At 28.3% G+C, this 21686-nt stretch overlaps 1 protein-coding gene across 1 annotated transcript in view; it reads right to left on the bottom strand.

The window, feature by feature from the left end:
- Positions 1-9106: 9106 nt before the first annotated feature.
- The window catches only part of sff (sugar-free frosting), a 36692-nt gene continuing 24112 nt past the window's right edge, over positions 9107-21686 (bottom strand). The window contains exons 8-15 of the mRNA XM_065503931.1: positions 21007-21485; positions 20786-20944; positions 20557-20723; positions 20380-20484; positions 10620-10695; positions 10385-10554; positions 10183-10316; positions 9107-10012 (exon numbers count right to left, since the gene is read on the bottom strand). Of these exons, the coding sequence (XP_065360003.1) occupies positions 9928-10012; positions 10183-10316; positions 10385-10554; positions 10620-10695; positions 20380-20484; positions 20557-20723; positions 20786-20944; positions 21007-21485 (1375 nt within the window). The 3' untranslated portion in view covers positions 9107-9927. The remainder of the gene's footprint in view (positions 10013-10182; positions 10317-10384; positions 10555-10619; positions 10696-20379; positions 20485-20556; positions 20724-20785; positions 20945-21006; positions 21486-21686) is intronic.

Genomic DNA, 21686 nt, shown 5'->3' with positions numbered 1-21686 from the left:
AATTTAATTATTCTTCTATTTAAATTTATTACAAATAGGTTTTAGAGACTTTTTTAATTCATTTTGTAAATTATTATAAAGAAATCAAAATCAAAAACAATCACATTAATTCATTAATTGATTGTTTAATTGTTTTGGAAAGCTTTTTCATAAAAAAAGAAAGAAATATTTTTTTTAAATGTACGATTTTTTAATTTGAAACGGCAGCCACTTTTCAATTTCAGAAAGTCTCTTCTGTTTGAAATATATTTTAAATTTTAAAAACAATTTCAAAGCAACAAAAATGATTTATTCAATTTTCAATTTGCAACTTTAAGAATATTTTTATTTTAACACATTTGCTAATATAAAATGTACTAAACGAAGTGATCGAGAAAAACTATAAGTATTTCCGAACACTATGTACTCCAATAAAACAGAATTGCTAAATAAGAACCCCTGCATATTTTTGGTGTAACATAGTGTAGTTATTCGAATATTTTAAAATTATCGGGTGTGTTCGTAAATTCAGTATGATTGCATCACTGCAGCAAATTAAAATTTTAGCGTTCGAAAAAGCATATTTGCGATTATTGCTTTACGTGAATCGTTTTTTAATGCAAATTGTTGGTAGTGATGCTGCAAATTTGTGCAACCAATGCATCATTAAGTTATATGTTGCAAAAGTTTGCAGGTCGTGGCATCAGTGATGCACAAATTTACTGAATTTACGAATACACCCATCGTTTTTGAACAATGAACAATTTTAATAATTTTTTGTAGAATGATCGAAATATTTGTTTGAATTTTTTTCAATTAATCTTTTGCTTGATGTAAACAAATTTAATTATTCGAATAATTCGATTAATTTTAAATATGAAGTCGAATTATTAAAACAAGTTGAAATCTATGTTCGTTTAATTCGAAAAAACGAATAATTTGGAAACCTTAATTTTAACAAATGCTTTTTTTCTTAGTTGTTATTGAACTATGATAGCGTATGAATAGAGTATCCATAACCGAAAACCGGTCAATCGGTTTTTCCATCTTTGTAAATTCCACCGGTTTCGGTTTTGTTAACTTTTAGGTTTTTTGACAAACCGGTTTTTGTAAGACGGTTAACCGGTTTTAATGAAATATATTTTCTAAAGCTCATTCCAACATATTTATGAAAAACTTTGATACCATTTTTAAAAATATTGATTAATTTTACAGAAAATTAGAGCAATTGAAAAATTTCCGACGATTTAGTATACAATTCTTAACACATTCCCTATTAGCGTCCACAAATAAAAATAAATTTAAGGAGACCTTTTTCATATTGAATAAAAATTTAATATAAACCGTTTAACCTGTTTTTTGAAGGAAAAAAACCCAAACCGTTTAACCGGTTTTTTTAAAAGACAATAATCAAAACCGGATTTTTCAAAAACACACTTTTTCGGTTAAACCGGAAACCGGTTATTCAAATTTTACGGTTTTTTGGACACTCTACGTATGAGTAATTTGAATTATTTATAACAAGTACCAGAAGTTAAGCAAGTAGTGACAATGATTTTCACTAATTTATGATCATTTGGCTGATTCAAATTTATATATTTTGGGACATTTGACACGTATGTGCTCTTCAGAGAGAAGTCAAATGGTAACTTTATACATCCCAGGTAATCTAGCGTGAATACAATTGTCACTTATGTGTCTCTAAGTAATCTAGATTGTAGTCACTTTAAAAGTTTTGTGAGTAATTCGTACAAGCTGGTTTTATACAAATTGTGTTGATATATTTCTCATACAGTTTTTTTTCTATTTGCCTAAGTGATGATGTGACATGTAATGATGTGACATGTAACCTAAATTGATGGCAATTGTCACTTTAGTGTCTCTAAGTAACCTATAGTGTAGTCACTTTAAATTTTTATTTTGTACTACTTGTACTTTAGAAAGTAGTTATTTTACCCACCAGAAGTAATCTATTGCAGAGTTGTTAGGACATACACGTGTTAAAATAAAAAGAAAAATGTATATTTTCAAAACTTTTATATAATTGGGCTAAATTAAACAATATTTTAAACTGTCAACCCATAATATAACTAAAAAAGGTTTTAAAATATAATGAGGTACTTCCGTTTTGAGCATTTCGAGTAATACGAATATACAATAAGAGTATCCTTGCCTAGATTTAAAAAAAAAAAACAATAGGAAATAACTACACTTTTCAAAGCATTTAAATAACAGAAATTCCAATAATTAAACTTGATATAAAACACTCGATTTGAAAGAGATTCATGTGTATAGGTGTACCAAAGATGGGATCAATCAATTGATAAATAAGTAGCAAATATTTAGATATAAAGCGTCTTTATTTTATATTTTCTTAAATAAAAAATATTAATTTTCCTTGATTTTTTTTCTTTTGTTGTTTGTAGATAATAACAATATACATAATTTTTTTCTTTCTTTTTTTTATTATTTAGTTTATTTAATGATATAGATTTTTGCTATTTATGTAAATATAGAGTATGTATATTTTTTATTTCATTCTTTCGATTTATTACAAATTTATATAAATTTTTTTGGTTTTTTCAGTTTTTTTTTGTTGCAAAATTTTGTATATCAATTATTACTTAAGCATAAATATATTGTACATTTTAAAGAAAAACTAAGAAAAGAAAACAAACGAAAATATTGCATGAAATGCAAAATAGTAAGTATCTTGCAATAATATGATGAATTTTAATTAATATTCATGTATTTGTATGCATTTATGTATGTATTTGAATATATTTAATCTGCATAATTATGAATGAGTCCATGATAATATAAATGACATGAATGAATGAGAGAATGAATGAATATTTGAATCGATAGATGGATAGATAGATTTGTTATGATTATAATTTATAGCTTTGTTGTATATTTAATGTAAATATTTATGTATGTATGTATGAATAATGAATAATGCATTTTATTAAATATAAAAGTTAGATTGTTTGTTAGATTGATAGATAGATAGAAAGATACTTAGTTATGTTTGTATGTATGTAGGTAGATATATACGAGTATGAATATTTGTTTGTATCTATGATGCAGTTGAATAAATTATTATCTTTATGTTGTATGCGCTGATGTTTGTATGTATGTACGATTGCATTTAATAAATATTTGTTAATGATGCAACATAAATAATTTTTGTTTTCGTTCGGTGAGCTTTGCTTTGACAAATTAAATACTTATTTTCAAAGTAATTTGTTGTTTGTTTTGTTTTGTATATTTTACAATTTATTCTATGCAATTTTTTTTGTTAATAATCATTATAATAATCATAATAAGTTGTAATTACATTCGTTATTCTTTAAATAATTTAAAGTAATAAAAATATATAGTATATCGTATATTCAGATTAAATTAAACTACATAAAATTCTCGAAATCAATATACTTACTTAATTAAGTATTTCACATAATAATGCTTTCATAAATCATAATTATTGTTAATACTTTTTATTTTTATTTATTTGTTATAAATATTTATAACTCAACTCCTTTTGTTTTCTATAGCCTCGTGTGTTAGAGTGTCTAATATTTTTGAAATTTCTTTGGTATTTTAGTTTTTATTTTGTGTTATTTTGTTGATCAATTTTCTTTTTTATTTTTATTTTTTTAATTATTTTTAATCTAAAATTTTAAATTTTTCTATAGTTGTAACGTTTTATTTTTATTTTATTTTTTTTTGTTGGTTTTTAAGTGTTTTGTTAATTGTTTGTTGTTCATTTTTTGTAATACTACTTTTGCTTTATTAATAAATTAAAATTTCTAATTAAATACGAAGTTTGGAAAATTGCATGTGAGTTTTAAATATTTTACAAAATAATTTGTATAAATTGTCCTTTAGTTGGTTTTAAGTTTGTTATTATTAGAATATTACTCAAAGTAAATTATTATTATCATTTTAGTTTTTTTCTTTTAATTTGTATGAAGATTGTGTTTGTGTATGTATGTGTGTTTGTTTGTGTTATGGGCCAAAGGGTACTTATGAAAAACTGATATAAAAATGGACGGTATGTTGATTGGATCATTTTTGTATTGAAGTGTCTTATTATTTCCTTTTCTCATTATTTTTGGTTTTTAATATTTTTGTTTAATAAGTCTATCATTTGCAAATTATTGGAATTATTTTCTTAAACTAGTAAAATATATAATGTATAGGTAAAAAAAAATAAAATGATAACAATTATAGGAAACCGTTGGCTTGGTAATTTTTAATCGTTTAAGTTGGATTGGCTAACTGGGCACTAAGATCATTTAGCAATAAATACTGTGTGGTAAAATTGTTTAACAAATTATGATTCGTCTGATTACTTGGTAGCTGTATATTGATTTTGCTTTTTTTACAGTGTTTTTTTTAGATTTTAGGGCGTCATTTTAAAAAAAAAAATTCGTAACTAATTTTCAATGCGGAATTAAGGGAATTCCAGTAAACGCAATATATTTCTAAGTTACAAATCATCATTAAATGTATTTTAACAAAACAAACTTGCCTCTTTTTTACATAAGTATGCATATGGGCGATTTCATGTGAAGTAGACATACTTTTGAAATCGATGTCTTCTGATCGGGATGAAATTTGCACAAAGGTTAGTCCTATTGGGCCCATTTTGAAAAAAAAGTCAAAAATGTTTTTGATTTCGGCAAAAAAAAATGTCAAAAATGTTTTATTTTTTTTTTAATTTTTTTTCGAAAGATTGAAGAAATAGCTATCTAAACTATTTGGGACACCCTTTGCTAAGAACAATAGGTAATAATTTAAATGGATGAGAAGAAACACCAGTTTGGCCAAAATGTCAAATTTTGACATTTGACCGATCTTGTTGAAAATTATCCAATAGGACTAAACTTGGTGCAAATTTCATACCGATCTAGAATAAATCTATAATTAGATAAAATTATAAAAAATCTTAAAAATATGAACTTTACATAAGCTCATGGATATCATGTCCTAGAATTCAACCGATTGTTGTCCTCTTCAACAAGAAGAGTAAGGCTGTTTTTAATTTGCGACCCCATAAATTACATATATATTCTGGAACGTTGTAGAATTTTGTCCTCTTCAACAAGAGGAGTAAGGCTGTTTGGAGAAAGCGGAGTGAATATAGCGACGTTCATCTTTCATACATGATTGGTACATCAATATAAAGAATAAGGTCTATATTTCAGTTCAGTTTCTATTTAAAATCGGGAAAATCGGACAGGAAATGTCTTAAATATACGCAAAAAAACACGACAATCTCGATTTTCAATATCGACAAAATATAACTGCTTCCATTATCTTAAATATAATTTTTTATTAAAAAATCAAACAGACAAATTTTTAACCACATTCTGAGTCATTTAAGATCCATTGTTTTAAAAATTAGTTGAAAAATAAGAAAAATAATAAATAAAGTTGATTATATAAAACTATTGCAACACTCATATAAATGAATAAGCTCTAACCCAGAAAATCTGATTATAAATTTCTTAATTAAAAAAGTTTTTTGTTTTCAAATTTATTCATGTTTTTAATTCATTTTAAAAATTCTTTTAATTGGTTTTAATATTTGGAAAACATTTTTGTATGCGACGCTCGAATAGGGCTAACATTTTCCAGTTCTTGGATATATCCAAGTATATATCTGTTATTGGATGATATGTAACAATGTTTTTTTTTTGTGAATGGAGAACAGAATGTATTCCCAACTACAGTTCGACTTGGTCACACAAACTTCACTGATAACACAGGTCAACAGCAAAAAAAAAGGCTTCACTAACCACTATATTGATTTGATGCATAATGGTTACCTAAGTATAAAATTGGTAAAAAATTTTAATTCTATGGATAGATTTTTTTTTCTAAAATTCTGAATTTTCCACATAATTTACGATAACTCAAAAAAAGTTAGTCCGCTATTATTGAAGTAAACTTAGAAAACTAACAAATTTACAAACCCTTTAACCCTTTCAGACATTAAATAGAATTAGTTGAGAAAAAAACTGAAAATTTCAGTGTTGGCTAATTTGAGGTGGCTAATTAAGAATATGAAGTCAAATTACAGGTAAATCGTCACACGTGCCTGCCAGATGAAGTCAAATATATTGGGCTAATTTTCTTAAATGACATGTATCTCATAAATAAAATTTAAAAAATTAATGTAATTAATTGCAATTAATACACAAATATCTAAACTAATACTCAATTAATACTTACACGCTTTTTTTAGAGCTTAAAATAATGTAATTATCATTTTATAAAAGCACCGAATATTACTATGTCTAACACATTCTTATAGAACGCTGGTGTACTTATGAAAATAACTTAACTTAACAAAAACCAATGAAAAATTAGATGTTTAAATCACATATATATACAATCTAGTAAACACTCTTTTGATAACGCTATTAACTGTAAAAATCTATCCAATTGCGTCAACTCTACATGACTATAAAAGGAAAAATCCAAATGTCCAATATATTGGACAAAATGTCTGAAAGGGTTAATTTATTTATATATTGCGTTTTAGTAGTTTCGGAGTTATAATAACAAAATGAAGCATAAAATATACATATTTTTTACGTGAAAATAGCAAATTTTTGTGTTTTAAAAAACTCATGAAAAATTGAAAACGGCAGAACTTGTTCAGGTTTATTACTTTGTCACAAAGCCGCATATAATGGCAACAAAATGAGATATCGAGGATAAAAATCGATTGATTCTTTTTGAATTTATTCTTAATTAAGTGATTTCGCTCATTATCACAAAATTTTACTTTTTTGTTTGATATACATAAAATTGAAGAGTTAATATTCTTCTTTCGATTGATTGGATTTTGAAAACATTTTCCCTATGGTATGTACAAATTTGTACATATATATTGCGTTTTATCGGCTCAGTAGTAACAAATTGAAGCAAAAAATATATTTTTTACGTGAAAATCATGAAAAATCGAAAACAGCAGAAATTGTTTAGATTTATTACTTTATCGCAAAGCCACGTAATAGCCATGTAATAGGAACAAAATGAGATATCGATCATAAAAATCGATGGATTATTTTTGAATTTATTCACAATTAAGTGAATTCGCTTTTTTCAGAAAATTGTATGTGCGTACGAGCGTGTACTTTGAGTGTACATTTTACATGTGTTTTGTTTTTGTTAAAATGTTTGTCTGCTGCATTTTATGGGCCGGTGGAATCATGTCTTCACAAATAACGATAGCCAGAATGTTACAGTAAACGGTGAGCGGTATAGAAATATGCGTGTTAACTTGTTTTGGAAGGCATTAGTATTGCAAACATGTGATTTCATTTGGCTAACGAATGAATGAAATTGACCATCAACTGGAAAACTCATTCATGTGATTAGACGTCATTATAATTTTTTCTCTAGGGATGTGTAAAGTCACAGGCCTATGCAGATAAACCAGAAACAATCGAGAACTTGGATCGAATATTCGACGCGATACTGTCAACTGTCAATAATTCAACCTCAAGGTTACGCCGTGGTGGCCACATGCCCTAACTCATGTTTAAATATTAATGCCATAAAATTAGCTAAGTAATAAAGCCAATGCATAGTGGGGAATCTGAGAAAAAAAGTGGAAATAAATCTAGAGATGCCAAACGGGGAATCTCGGGGAAAAATTATCCAGTAACTTTAATTTAGAGCGTAAAATATATTTACTCTCAATCTAAAAAAATATCCAAAAAGTACGGGAACAACAATTAGTAAAAATAAGTTGTATTTTATCATAAATCAATTTAAAACGTTTGTTTTGTGTTATTTTACTTCTTTTCTTTGCAAGACTTGTAAATTGTGTTAATTTTCAACTTTTTTGTTTTGTTTACATTTGCAACAATTTGTTTTAAACATATTTTTCTTGTTGATATTTTTTACTGGACAAAAAATGTCCAAAAAATGTTTGCAACTGACAAAAGAAATAGATCACTTTATTTCTGAAGGAACCGGGTCGGGATTTCGGGATTCTTTACCAAATCCCGAACCCCGGGATTTTCAAAAATCAGTCCCGATTAGCATCTCTAGTCGTAGATAAAGTAAAAGGTCTTATTACATCGGAATTTATGAAACAGTAGAATTTTTTAAAATTTAGCTTAACTCTTCATTTATTACATATCTGACTTTTGTGAAAACAAAATTGAATTATATGCCGTTGAAGGGGTTTCCGCTCTAAACAATGTTAATATAACTAGCAAAAATACGCGACATTTGACGGGAAAATAGAGTTTTAAAGATTCATAATTAAATTGAAAACAGTGTGTAATGTAAATTACAAAAAAGCAATAAGAAACATACTATAAGTTTATTTCAAGATATAATAATTAAATAAATCGCTTACTATCTATTCGATTTTTATATAAAAAGGAGCGGAAACAATTTCCTTTTTTGATGGTTCATTAGTTTTGAATAATTATTTAGTTATTAGTTATTCATGCAATTTATACAAATTATTTCAATAAAAAGACAAAAGTAAAAACAATTTATTCTATAATTTATAATGAGTATTAAATACTACATTTTTGTAGAATTTATATACATATGCATGTATGTTTGTATTTATGTGTTGATGTATTTTGACTTCAAAACTTGTATCCGATCAATCAGAAACAGTTCATTTACATATTATATTGATTTATATTATATCGTATTCATATTCATACATTCCATGACTTTCTTATTTATATATAGAGTTCATTAATATTGTTATGCAAAACATTCTTTTCGATGTTGTTTAAAAATGCTTCATTTTGCTTCTCCTCAACATAATAAATTTCAATTTTACACATTTTCAATGCTTCAAAATAGTGCTGATTATTCACTTTCAATATACAAATTTTATACAATTGTTAATTTTGTAAAAATTATATTTATTAACACTTACATACGAGTATTTATATATCTTTATGTATGTATGCATACAACAATATATAAATCAAAAGATTTTCCATCAATTTACAATCTGATTCTATCGATCAAATAATCACTGGTCATTTTATTTAACTTTATTTATAGTATTCTGATTCTGTACGAGTCCATACAATATGTACGTAGTAAGTATGTTCGTATGTTCTCTTTTGGAGGAGGCCTAAAGTGGCCTCTTCTTCAGTAGTTTATTTAAGCATTTCCATCATCTTATTTAATGTATTTATTTATCGGCTCGGCGGCAACAATGTTTAAGTCATATATTTAACAAAAAAGTTCAAAATGCATAATAGTAAATAGAAACCCAAAAATATTGAAAAACAATTATCAAGTGTTCGTTCTTTTATGTATCGACATTGAATTGAAGCAATAATTATTGTGTGTTGAACTGACTATTTATTTTATTTTAACAAGCATTTAGATGAAATTTGTCGTCTAGTTTAATTAAAAGCAAATTTTATTATAAAAAATATTTTGTTTTCAATTTGGTTTAGTTTGTAGCTTTTACGCAATTTATCTTCTCATCAAAGATGAATGATGATTATTTGGTTTTTCTAAAACACAAATTGTTCTAAATGCATTTAGTTTTTTTTCACAATTTCTTGGTTTTTGGATTTTCTTGTTTTAGTATGTTATTTTTAGGCTTAAGAAAATTTGATTAAATTGTTTTTATTGCTTCTTAAATTGTGTTAAGTTTTGGTTTTTCTTGATTAGATTTTTTTGTTTTTTTTTTTTTTGTTTCGGAAAAATTTGAATACTATTAATGGTTAAGAATTTATTTGTTGTTTTCAGTTTTAATTTGTTTTATATTTTATTTTATTAATTTTACTTATAAGAGTGTGTGTGGTGTGTGTGAAAGAGAATTTGTGTGTGTGTTTTTTTTTTTTTAAATACTTAAACCTGGAGTAAAAGTTGGTAGATTTGTTGAAATTAAATAATTTGTATAAAACTTGAACCAAATCAGAGAAATAATTCTCATGCTATTGCACTCCCGGACATTGTTGTCGCCTGACGTTCACTCTGCATATCACGTGACCGCTCCTGTTCAGCTGATTCGGAACTAACAAAATAGACACATTATTTGTTTTGTGTGTTTGTGTTTTGGTGGCCCACGGCCTGCGGCCTGTGGCATTTATTGTAAACACTACTTTATGCTTTATATTCTTTATTTATTTATTTGTGTGTAGAGAGAGAGTGAGATAGAGAGAGAGATAGATAGAGAGCACTTACTTGGATCTAACTGCTATTGGACTACCAGGTATATCGATAGGATTGGCATTATTGTTATTTGTGGCCGATGAACGGCGACTATTGCCAGATTTGTACGTAAATATTGAATCATTTTCTGTATCGTTTTCAATTTGCTAATTGTTGATTGTAAATTGTAATATTTTATTTAATCATTCAACAATTATTGTAAACTAAATCATACCTGTCGTTTGTAGGACAATCTTTCACTGGATACGGAGCCACACGATGAACTCTCTGATACTGCTTGTGTAACGGTTGGTACAGTAGGCGGACTACTGGGTCCCGGAAAACGTTTCGAACATACCTGAGATTGTATGTGTTCACAAATTCGACGGAATCGTCTTATATTACCTATAATTGTTAAAAGGTTTAATAATTTCTTAAATAAATAAATTTTTAAAATTTTAAAAAATTACCCGATAATAGTGTAAATGTTAGAGCAAATAACATGTCCGCCACATCTCCCTGTTTACAAATAGCACTAATATCAACCTAAAAATTTACAATTAAAAGATATTGGTTATAAAACAATTGCAAAACCAACAATAATAAAATAAAACATTTAAAAAAATCGTTATACGATTGCATAAAATCTCACACTTTAAAAAATAAAGCATTCGTAATTAATTTCTAAAGGTCACCTTACAAAGTCTTACTTGCAAAACATATATTTTAATAAATTTTTAGATTCAAAATCATTATCTATCAGCTATCCGTTTACGAAATATTTTTTTTTATCAAATTACTCACACATTTAAAGTTTATTTTAAGGAATTTGTATCAGAATAAGATAAAGTTAGAAAACTATTAAAGGCTTTGATGTATTAACTCTATAGTCGATGAAAATGTTTTCGTAAAAAAAATATTCAGCTAAATAAATTGATGCAAAAACAAATCAATCAATCTTAGAACTCACAGAACATAATTCTATTTTCTTATTTATTAGTAAACTTAGTAACTAATTGAAGTACAGCTAGTTTATCATATAAGGCAGAAGAAATTTTGGTTTTACTTCTTCTGCTTTCGCAAAAATATTTTGCTACAAAGACTTTAACCCTCTAACCCGAAAACTTTAAAAGCTAAAGTTGTCGAATAATTTTTTTAAGGTAATTATGACCCAATAAACTCAGAACAGCCATCAGAAACTAATTTTCAAATTAAGTTTAAGCACCAGGTGCAAAAAGGTGAAGAGTGCATACCTTGAGGCACTCTTGCGGGTTAGAGGGTTAAGGAGCCAGTCATAGAGAATTATACATAGAGACGAGACACTCCGAATTGTCAAACAAAAATACAACAAATCATATGTCTGATACAACAACAAAATACATTGACTAGCATGTATTTTGTTGTTGCAAGAGATAGGTTTTTGACAACGGACTTAGGTTTTTGACAATTACTTCTCGTCTCTGTTACCCTATGGAGCCAGTTTTTTTAAAACAAAATGCTTATAAGGAAATATTTATTTGTCACACCTAAAATTATACATGAACTATTTTAAAATTTTCTCTTATTTACAAATTTTTAATTTTTTGCTTCCACTTTTTCATTTGAAAGTGGAATGTTTCGTTTTTCTATAGAAGCTAAATATGTTTTAGATTTCACTTTCGTACGAATTTGTTATCAGTGATGGAATATCAGTTAGAATACATGTATTTTATAAGCCATAACACAATATAACGTGAGCAAATTATGTTCATCGGGTACGTTGGATTTAAAAGTCTAACTTTCAGAGTCTTAAAATGTCAGAACTCTAAAATTAAATAATGTACAGTGAACTCGCGATAATATGAACTAATTAAAACCAGGCCAGTTCACTTTTGCAAGATTGTAGAGTAACTTCGGGTATTGTGGACTATGCGTCTAATGTGGACCAGTGTCTTTTTTCAGAAACTATTGAAGGTATGATAAAACTGATTTGTCGTACATTTTACAATTTGTTTGAAACGACAATTGCACATTTGCTTTCATGAGTTATTGATATGTTGACTTTTTATTCTTGTATTGAAATTAATGCGCCTGCTCAACATTTTTTTCGGCTCAAGTAAGAAACAAAATTTGGTACAGTTACTTGGTAGAATTTAATGTTTGGTTGTTTTATATAGTTAAAGTGGACACGTAGTTTTGCATATATTTGGTAAGAATTTAAGCACATTTAGATTATTAGGTAAAAATAACTTTTTACCACTGTAACCCAAGTTCGTGTAATGTGGACCACTTAAATTACTTGATTATGTACTACTGGTCCATATTACCCGACAATAACTATGTACTTTGTAAGCAATCTATCTAAGCCAAGAACGCGACTTTTTAGTTTGTATTAATAAAAATATATTGAAATTAAATTTTTTAATCATTCATGATTAGCTGGTTCATGAATTTTATGTATTAAATACTAGTCCACATTACCCTCATATAGTGGTCCATATTACCCTCCAATTTTTTTAATGCTGATTTTTGGGTTCCTTAAAATATTTTCACATAAATTTTTTATCCTTTAACGGAAAAAATTTTCAACTGCAAAAACCATTAGAGAATACATTAGCTAATTTATTGCTTCACAACTCTTTTAATATCCATATATATTGTGGCCAAAATTTAGAAAAAACAAAACGGTAGTCCACATTACCCGAAGTTACTCTACATATTTGCGACTACCCTGTTGATTTAGATTTCAACTACGTGTAAATAGATAAAATACGTCAAAAAAACAAAAATAAGCTGTTCATATTTTAAAGCTAGTTCACTAAGTTCATATTTTAGAGTACCCTATTGATGTAAAAAGTGTTCATATTTTGGGGTGTTCATATATTGGGGTGTTCATATTATCGCGAGTGCACTGTAAATAATTTGTTAATAATCATATGGGAAACCGGAAATACTCTCTTAAAAATAAACCATGAGTGAAATCTGAAAAATAAGCTTTTAAAGTTAAAAAAACGTCTCTAAACCTGGGTAACTTATTAAAGGCTTTTTTTTCTCCATTAACCCACTTGGGGGACATTTTGGCTTCCACAAAGCATCTCCATCTTATACGAATTGTTGAAGTAGTTGTTTTTCGCGTATTTCCCACGGTTGTTGTTCCAGCTAAGTAGATGATTGGTCTGCTGTAGCGGATCATCGGATATATGAATGATGTTGCCATAAAGATTCAATCGATTGTTATTATTGCCTTGTGTCCGTTTTGTTAATCGGTTGTTGATCCAGCGTAGTAGATGATTGGTCTGCTGTAGCTGGTCTAGGATAATGGTGCTGCCATCTGTCGTTGCCTAGAAACAACTCCCTCTGTGTATTTGGTGTAGTGGTGGGGAACCTTGCTGCTGATCTTTGATTCCTACCTTTTTCTCCCAGGGGAGAACATTATTTCTTCCATAATGTTATTCCTCTTTTCCAGGTGGGGGTTCTTGGATGGATTGTTTAGACGGAGGTTAATTTTAAAAACTCGAAAACCATGATTTAAATTTTTCGTCCTCTGCCAGGGATCGAACCTGGGGTGCTTGGTTTTGTAGGCAATCACTTTAACCACTACGCCGCCACTTAATCAAAGATAAAATTTATTTAATTCGTATGAAAAATTGCTTAAAATTGTTTAACATTTTGATAAGTTACCCGGCCTAGAAAACACAAAACTATATAACTTATAAAGCAAATTTTCTTTTTTAAACAATACAATACCTTTTTTTTAACAAGATTCGTATAAAAAAACGAAAAACTTTGCAACTTTTCAAGAATGAAATTGATTTTTTTAAATTTTTCCTTTGATTTCAAATATTTTAAAAAAATATTGGTATATTTTTCGAAAATAGTACTATTTCCGAAGCAAAATAAAGCTGTAGTTGAAATGTATATCCAATAAAGAATATATATTTAAAAGTAAAATTAGATAAATGCCAAAAAATTATATAAAAAAGCAAAATATGATCTAAACGTTCGACGCACAAGAAAAATAAGTAAAATTGTATATTTTCGATTTCCCTGATAACACTATACAACAAAATGAATTTTTTTCCAAAATTACATGGTCAGACCAATAAATCTTGATAGAGCAGACAAAAAAAAATACGTGTATCGGCGTTTTGAAAGTTTAAATCTGAATTTTATTTTTTTCCCAACTCTGGCACATTCCTGTTTTGATGGTGTTTTTTGCTCTTTTATAAAAGATGGACAAAAAAGATCCATGCCTTGAGGATTTAGAGCGTTAACATATTCCACAAAAATTTTCTCCGTAACATTTTACATAAATTTGCTGAAAACATTTTATACCTAAAATATATGGATCACATGGTTTCTTATGCCGATTAACAATAAGAATGTGCCTGAGTTTAACTTTAACTTCCTTCAAATGAAATTCAGATGTAAACTTTCAACACGCCGATACACGTGTCTTTTTGTTTGTCTCCTCTATCATAATTTATTGGTCTGACTTTGTAATTATTTTTGGTGTTGTACAGTGTAATCATTGAGAAAAAATATCAATAGAAAAAGCAGACAAATTAATTATTTAAATAATCCTTTTTACTTAAAATTACTTAAATTTGTTTATAATAGTTTTACGTTTATTTTATAAACGGCCTATTATCTCAATGTGTGGTTATAGTTTTTCATAGCAATATATGCAATTTTTTTGTATTAAAACGTCAGCATATCGTTACGATACAAAAATAACTAGACATTGAGAAAATTGGGCTAAATGTTTTTAAATTTCTGAAAAAAAACTAACTTTAAACTTGTATTTAATGGTATCATGTGGTGATTTAATCAATTTTTACTTTATTCTATTTTCATTAACATCTTCCAAGATTCTTCTTTATTAAAATGAATCGAAATGTCTTTGGAAAAATTAATAAACCTTAAAGGCATTTAGTTCAAAGAAATACTGAAGGAAGTGGGCAAATAGAACACAATTTATTTAAACCTTGTGGTTATTACTAAATGGGATTTTTTTTATTGTTTGACCTTATTTTACTATATAAAAAAGCAAGTAAGTTGTTCTACGTTTCTGTTTTTATTTTTCCAACATTGAAATTTACCATGAAACTTAATTGCTTTATTGAGGTTAATACGTTTTCTTCGACAGATATAAGTAGTAATCTGTTGAGGAAAATTATAGAGCTTTATTGTATATTGGTGTAAACTACACACCTAACTAAGCGATACTCTTATAAACAAGCAATAAAAAGCAGTATACATATACAAGTATGTGATTGGTTAATTTTCAAAAATAAAACGAGATTCCTACAACCATGGAATAAATTATACATATAAGCGTTTGCAACAACAAATCACCGGTTTTAATGAAATATTTTTTCTAAAGCTCATTCAAACATACATATTTATAAAAAAAACTTTGATATCATTTTTAAAAATATTGATTTATTTTATAGAAAATTATAGCAATTGACAATATTTCGTAAAAGATATAAAATAATTGCGCAAAGATACAGCATTAAGAATTCAAAAATGCTAAATTTCCGAATTTTAGAAGATTTACACAATTCTTAATACATTTCCTATTTGCGTCCACAAATAATAATAAATTTTAGGACACCTTTTTCATATTAAATAAAAGTTTAATATAAATCGGTTAACCGGTTTTTTTAAAGACAATAATCAAAACCGGTTTTTTTTAAAAAAAACACTTTTTGGGTCAAACTGATTTTTCAAATTTGCCGCTTTTTTTGATACTCTACGTAAAATTCATATATGGGGGATTTCATGCCAAGTGAGTTAACTTTTGAAATCGATGTCTTCCGAAATTCCTATTGGATAGTAATTCAGACACAATTTTTCAACAAGTAAGAAAGTATGGTCGGTCAAGCCCGGCCATATAATATCCTACACTAAGTAAATGAGGAAAATTAGTTTACTTTTAAAATATCAATTATCTATATTCATGAGTCATTTTCGGAAGTTGGCCTTATAAGTGAGCTATGACCAATTATGGACCGATCATCATGAAATTAGGTCGTGTGATTTGTGTATATATGAAAGTTATTTATGTTGAATTTTATGTGTATACCAACATTTTTAAGAGTATTATGCACGTTAAAGTGATTTTCGGAAGCGGGTCTATATGGGAGCTATGACTAATTATGGACCGATCGTAATAAAATTTGGTAACATGAATTTCGTATATCGACGGCGTTTATCCAAAATGGTTTATCCGCTGATTTTGTGAAAATGAGTTTTTGATGCCAAACTATTCCCTGTGATGCACTTCTCCTATGGTATGAATTTTGGAAATAAATCTTGCATTTCTAAACGGCTAGTCCGATCGGAATAAAATTTTACGTGGGCCTAGCCAAGGAGTATTCGAGTTTAAGTTATTAAAATGGGCCATACAAATGCTCCAGGGGCGTCGATGTGGGCGCTCAAATTAGGGTACATTCGACATGTAAAGTTTTTAAAAACGTTCCATCCGATTTCAAAGGTTTTAATATTTTTGAAAATCGCTCTGCTAGGTCTTCAAAAAACGTGCTTGCGTGTGCTATTTATGTCTTCTAGTTTTCGAGTTAAATTTAAAAATTGAAATTTTAAAATTTTGCCATATCTTGGTCTGCTTTTTTGAAAATATGGATCGTACTTTTGGACCGAATGGACTCAAATTTTTTATTAGTTAGATAACTAAATTACGCAAAACATACAAACAAATTTCAGAGCAATATCAATTATGGGTCCAAAAATAAACGATTTTCAATTTAAATATTCAAAAAATAGTTGATTTTTGTTGTTTTTTGGGCGAAAAGGTGACCAATTGTATGTTTATCTAAAAGATATCTTTACGGAGAACATTTTGATATAAAAAACATGTCCTATTCTTCGAAAATGTCGCCCCTACGCCCTTCGGAATTTGACCTATTTTTTTTTTTTATCAAAAACTCAACTTTGGGCCACATGTTCTAAAATCCCAAAGCTGGGATCAGTAAACGAAAAGCAGCTTTGGAAACCTTGATGTGTTCCCTATTTATCGACAAAGTATTTACTAGGGTATTCATTCGACTAATGATCGTTCGATTAATCGAATAATTTCTTACGAATAATTATTCGAACAATTTAAAAATGGCCATTTTCGAATAACGAATAATCCGAACAATTTTATGTAGAATAATCGAATAAAACGAATAAATGTTCATATATATTTTAATTTATTAAATTGCTTAAAATTTTTCATAATTCCAAATTTAAATAAGTAATAATGACTCACAAAAAATCGATTGTTTCTGAAATTCGACAAATAATTAAAGACAAAGGGATTTTCGATCACTGTAGATGAGTGTTCCGATAGCTCCTTCTATAAATATATAAATATTACTGCAAGAAGTTATAATTCTAAAAAGAAATCTTTAAAAATTTTTAACTTAGGACTTGAACCAATGACAATAAAAGATACGGAATAAAATATTTGTTATTTAGCTGGCGAAATATTAAAAGAATCGCAATTAATAATCAAAATATTAACTTAGAATAAAGTAGTGTTGAATGTGATGGAGAATGTGATTTTGAAACGGTCATCGAAAGTGATATTGAGGATGACATTTATAATGATTACGTTGAAATAGATGAAGGCCATGATCTTAAAATATATGTATATAAGTGATGTTATTAACAGCGTACGTAAGTGTTGCAAAATATTTAATAAATCCAATGATAAACACAAATATTGCAAACTAACGTTTTGTTGCAAGAAAAGCATGGAGTTCGTCTTATACATGATTTTGAACATCTTTGCCTAACATGGTAATAAACTTTTTGCGTATTTGTAAATGTGTCAATCATGCACTCACATAAAAATTTATATTTCAATTCAAACATTTATCACATATTGAACTGGTTTCAATTATTTCATAATTGAATCAAGTATTCATGTACTCAAAAACAAAATTTTCTGTAACGAAATTACCAATAACGTAAATTATATATTCAATTGTCAAAATTATCAAATTCAAAACTCAAAATTCAATAGAAAATATCAGAAAATTTTGTTTTTGAGCACATGAATAATTGATTGAATTATAAAATAATTTAAACCAGTTCAATATATGACATATATTTGAACTGAAACGGTTTAAGAAATAGTTTTTTCTGTGCTGCCTGACTTCAAAATTAGCCACGATCACTGACAATAATATCAAACTTTGGACAGATTCCCTTTATTGTGAAATTCCCCAAGACCACTTTATTAAGCAAAGATTCGGCAACGTTGATAGAGCTTGATGTATAATACAATTTGTTATAAATAATTTAGAAATAGTGAAAATTAATTAATTTACTAAATAATTAGTTACTAAATTTAAATCCTGAATTAATAAACGACATAAAAAAGTTCTTAACAGCTCAAATTTTTTAAAGCATAACTCCAAAACGGAAACTTAAGGGTTTGCTAGTCAATTGTTTTGTAGATTGTTCGAGAGTTAATCTGATCAGAATATTTCTGATGAAAATTTAATGATGGACTTTGTTTTCGAATGTTTTTTAACATTAGCAATACTTTAACGTTTTTTTTGTTTTTCTTTAACAATAAAATATTAAAAAACCGACATCAGTACTGCGATTCACTAACTTTTATAACGATAATCGTATCGTTAAAATAAATATAACGAAAATTTATCGAATTTGCTATTCAGTAACATTTTTAACGACATTCGCTGTCGGTTGAAGTCAGCTGTTACTTTATGCAGTTTTTCTTTCGTTATGTTAGCGACAATAATTTAAGTTGTGTTTATTTAATCGATAAAGTGTATTTGCAATTTTTTCGTCGTCATCTTCATCTTTTGTAGCTGGAACTATCGTAAAAATAATGGAAACACATTTTTGTTTACTTAACTTATTAATATTTACAATAAAATATAAAAAATATGGGAATTTGACGATTATAGTACTACTAATTATTCAAGTACTTATTTTTGTTCGCGATGTCCCAAAAGTAATCCATTACATTTTGGCAGGAAATAAGTTGTTTTGTTAGTAGAATTATTTATAAAATTATGTATTTACTAAAAAAAATAATAAAAAAATGCAAGTCGCAGCCAAGTATCGAACCAACAACCTTCCGATTGCTAGTCAACGTTGTACTCACTACACCACTGGTTAATTATTTCATTATGTGTCAAATAATGGTTTTCTACTTTTAGCTTATTTTGATATTTTGTAGACAGAGATGTTATATCTTCAACAATCGTTAAAAATAAATTACTGAATCACACTATCGTTACTGCAAGCGATTATTTATGTCGATAAACATTACGATTGTCGGTTCGTTAAAAGTTAGTGAATCGCACTACAGAACTTCATTCTTTACTTTTTTAAAAAATTTAAATTATTCGATTAATTTTAAACGTGTGATCGAATTATTCGAACAAGTTAAAATCTCTTATTCGTTTTATTCGAACAGGAGAAAAATCGAATAATTCGATTACCCTAGTATTTACCCAGCCCCGAAGGAAGGCAAAATTGTAAAAAATACCATTTTTGGGATTTTCGCTACAATTTTTAGGAATTGCGGGATTGCCTTTGACCTTTTGAAAAGTTATTTTGTAATTTAGAATGACAAACTTAAAAAACGTTGAAAATTTCATTGTGTTGCGTTAATAAATAAAGATTTTATTACATATTCATTGAGTTTCTAAAACTAAAATTCATATACAAATTTTAATAGGATTGCAAACATTAGGAACAATTTGATCCACATTTATTCCGAGCAATATTTTTTTGTTTAGATACGTTAAGTTTTAGTCTTATAAAAAAAATTTCAAGTCAATATCAATTAGATTCAAAAATATGCCACTTTTTTTGGTAATTATATGTACCAAATTTGATCGAAATGTCTTTAAAATTGCGCACAAGGTTTATATGGACAGCCAACTATATACTATCGATCTATATTATCACACGGCCCAGTTGGTCCGAACATACTTTCTTAGGTTAACGCACTGACAACATATCAAAAAATAAATTCCCGAACTAAGCGTCTTTTTTTACCATTCTAAATCAAAATACGATGAATTATACAAAAATGTATTACATTACTGGAGTATAATACAATAAAAATAAAGTTATCTCTCAGCGAACTTTCACTTTTAACACTGTCTTGTTAAAAGTATTCCTGTAAAATCCAGTACTTGGTATTAAGGTATAAATTGAAGGATATATTAAAATTTAAGAAATTCAATAACAAAATACCTGAAATTTAACATGCCGCTGAAACATGACCGGTCCATTGCCGTTGCGTTTATACTCAACACGAAATGACGATGGAGAAACCACGCTGTGCGATAATTCCGCCATCTAGAAGAGAAATTCAAATTTAAAAAACACAACACTGCTCACAATTGTTAAAAATGCATCGACAAACCATACCGACAAAAATGCATGAATTAAATGGGCCTTAACTGTGGCAATGGGCTTTCCCTTAACCAAAATCGTAAAGGTTTCATCTTTTTCTGTTGTGATTAGATTGCCAAACCATGAGCGTTTGGTCAGTTCTGGTGACGATTCAGGCGTTAAATGAACCTCATCAGCTGAAACTGTGATACATAAAAGTATAGATTAGAAAAGATGTTTAATTCAATATTTATATTAAAATTACCCTGAAGTTTTCTTCGATGAAAGCGTGGACTACCTAAGAAACTATTCTTAATGTTGGTAAGTCTAGTTTTCCACAGTTGTCCACCGGGAGCATTGCATGGCGAACCGGTAATGGCAGCAGTACTATTATTCATCAAAGGCGATGTTGTAGGATTCATAACTAAGAAATATATCAGAGATTTAGACCAAGACCGAAGTAGTACAAAATCATAGTAAACTCACCATTATTGGCTTCCGGATCGTGAAACATACTTATGGCAATTGTGGGTCCAGAATTGGCCCTCTGATGAACTGTTGCAGAATTACCACCAGGACTACCGGGAACACAACTAGTTTGTACTGTAGATGAACGTTCGTTGCGTGATTCTCTTCGTTCTCGCAGCTCACGAGACACAACCTCATTGCTACTTCCACTACTGTGACCATCAACACCGGCCTGCGACGAGTGTGACGTGGTCCGACTGCTAGGAGTATGATGTACCGATGATGATCGCTCTCTATCGCCATACGTCGAGTGGCGCGACGAATGACCCGACGACGAGGCCGGCGACGAAGGTCTGGACAAAACATTAGCCTGTTGCTGGGCCGAACTAATCGGAGAATTGCATCGTGTTGGACTATGATATGAAGAAGAACGCATCGTAGAAACCGATGTAGGAGAACGTCTTTGGTGATTACGTGTACTACTATAGGATCGGAAGCTGTTAATGTGAATTTGATTTTGGATTTTGAAGGTGTTTCGTTGTGTTTTGTAAAGCAGGTGATAGAGGCATTAGCATTACAACAACAGATGTTTGTAATAATATTTAGAATTAGATGATGACGTGTTAATGTTTTGTGTTTGATACAGACAACAGACAATTTACAACGAATAACAATGATTGATTTTATTTTTAATTTTG

Source organism: Calliphora vicina, chromosome 3, assembly GCF_958450345.1.
Source record: "Calliphora vicina chromosome 3, idCalVici1.1, whole genome shotgun sequence".
Lineage (NCBI taxonomy): Eukaryota > Metazoa > Arthropoda > Insecta > Diptera > Calliphoridae > Calliphora > Calliphora vicina.
The sequence above is the reverse complement of the archived record's forward strand: the minus strand, read 5'-3'. Positions and strand labels throughout refer to the sequence as shown.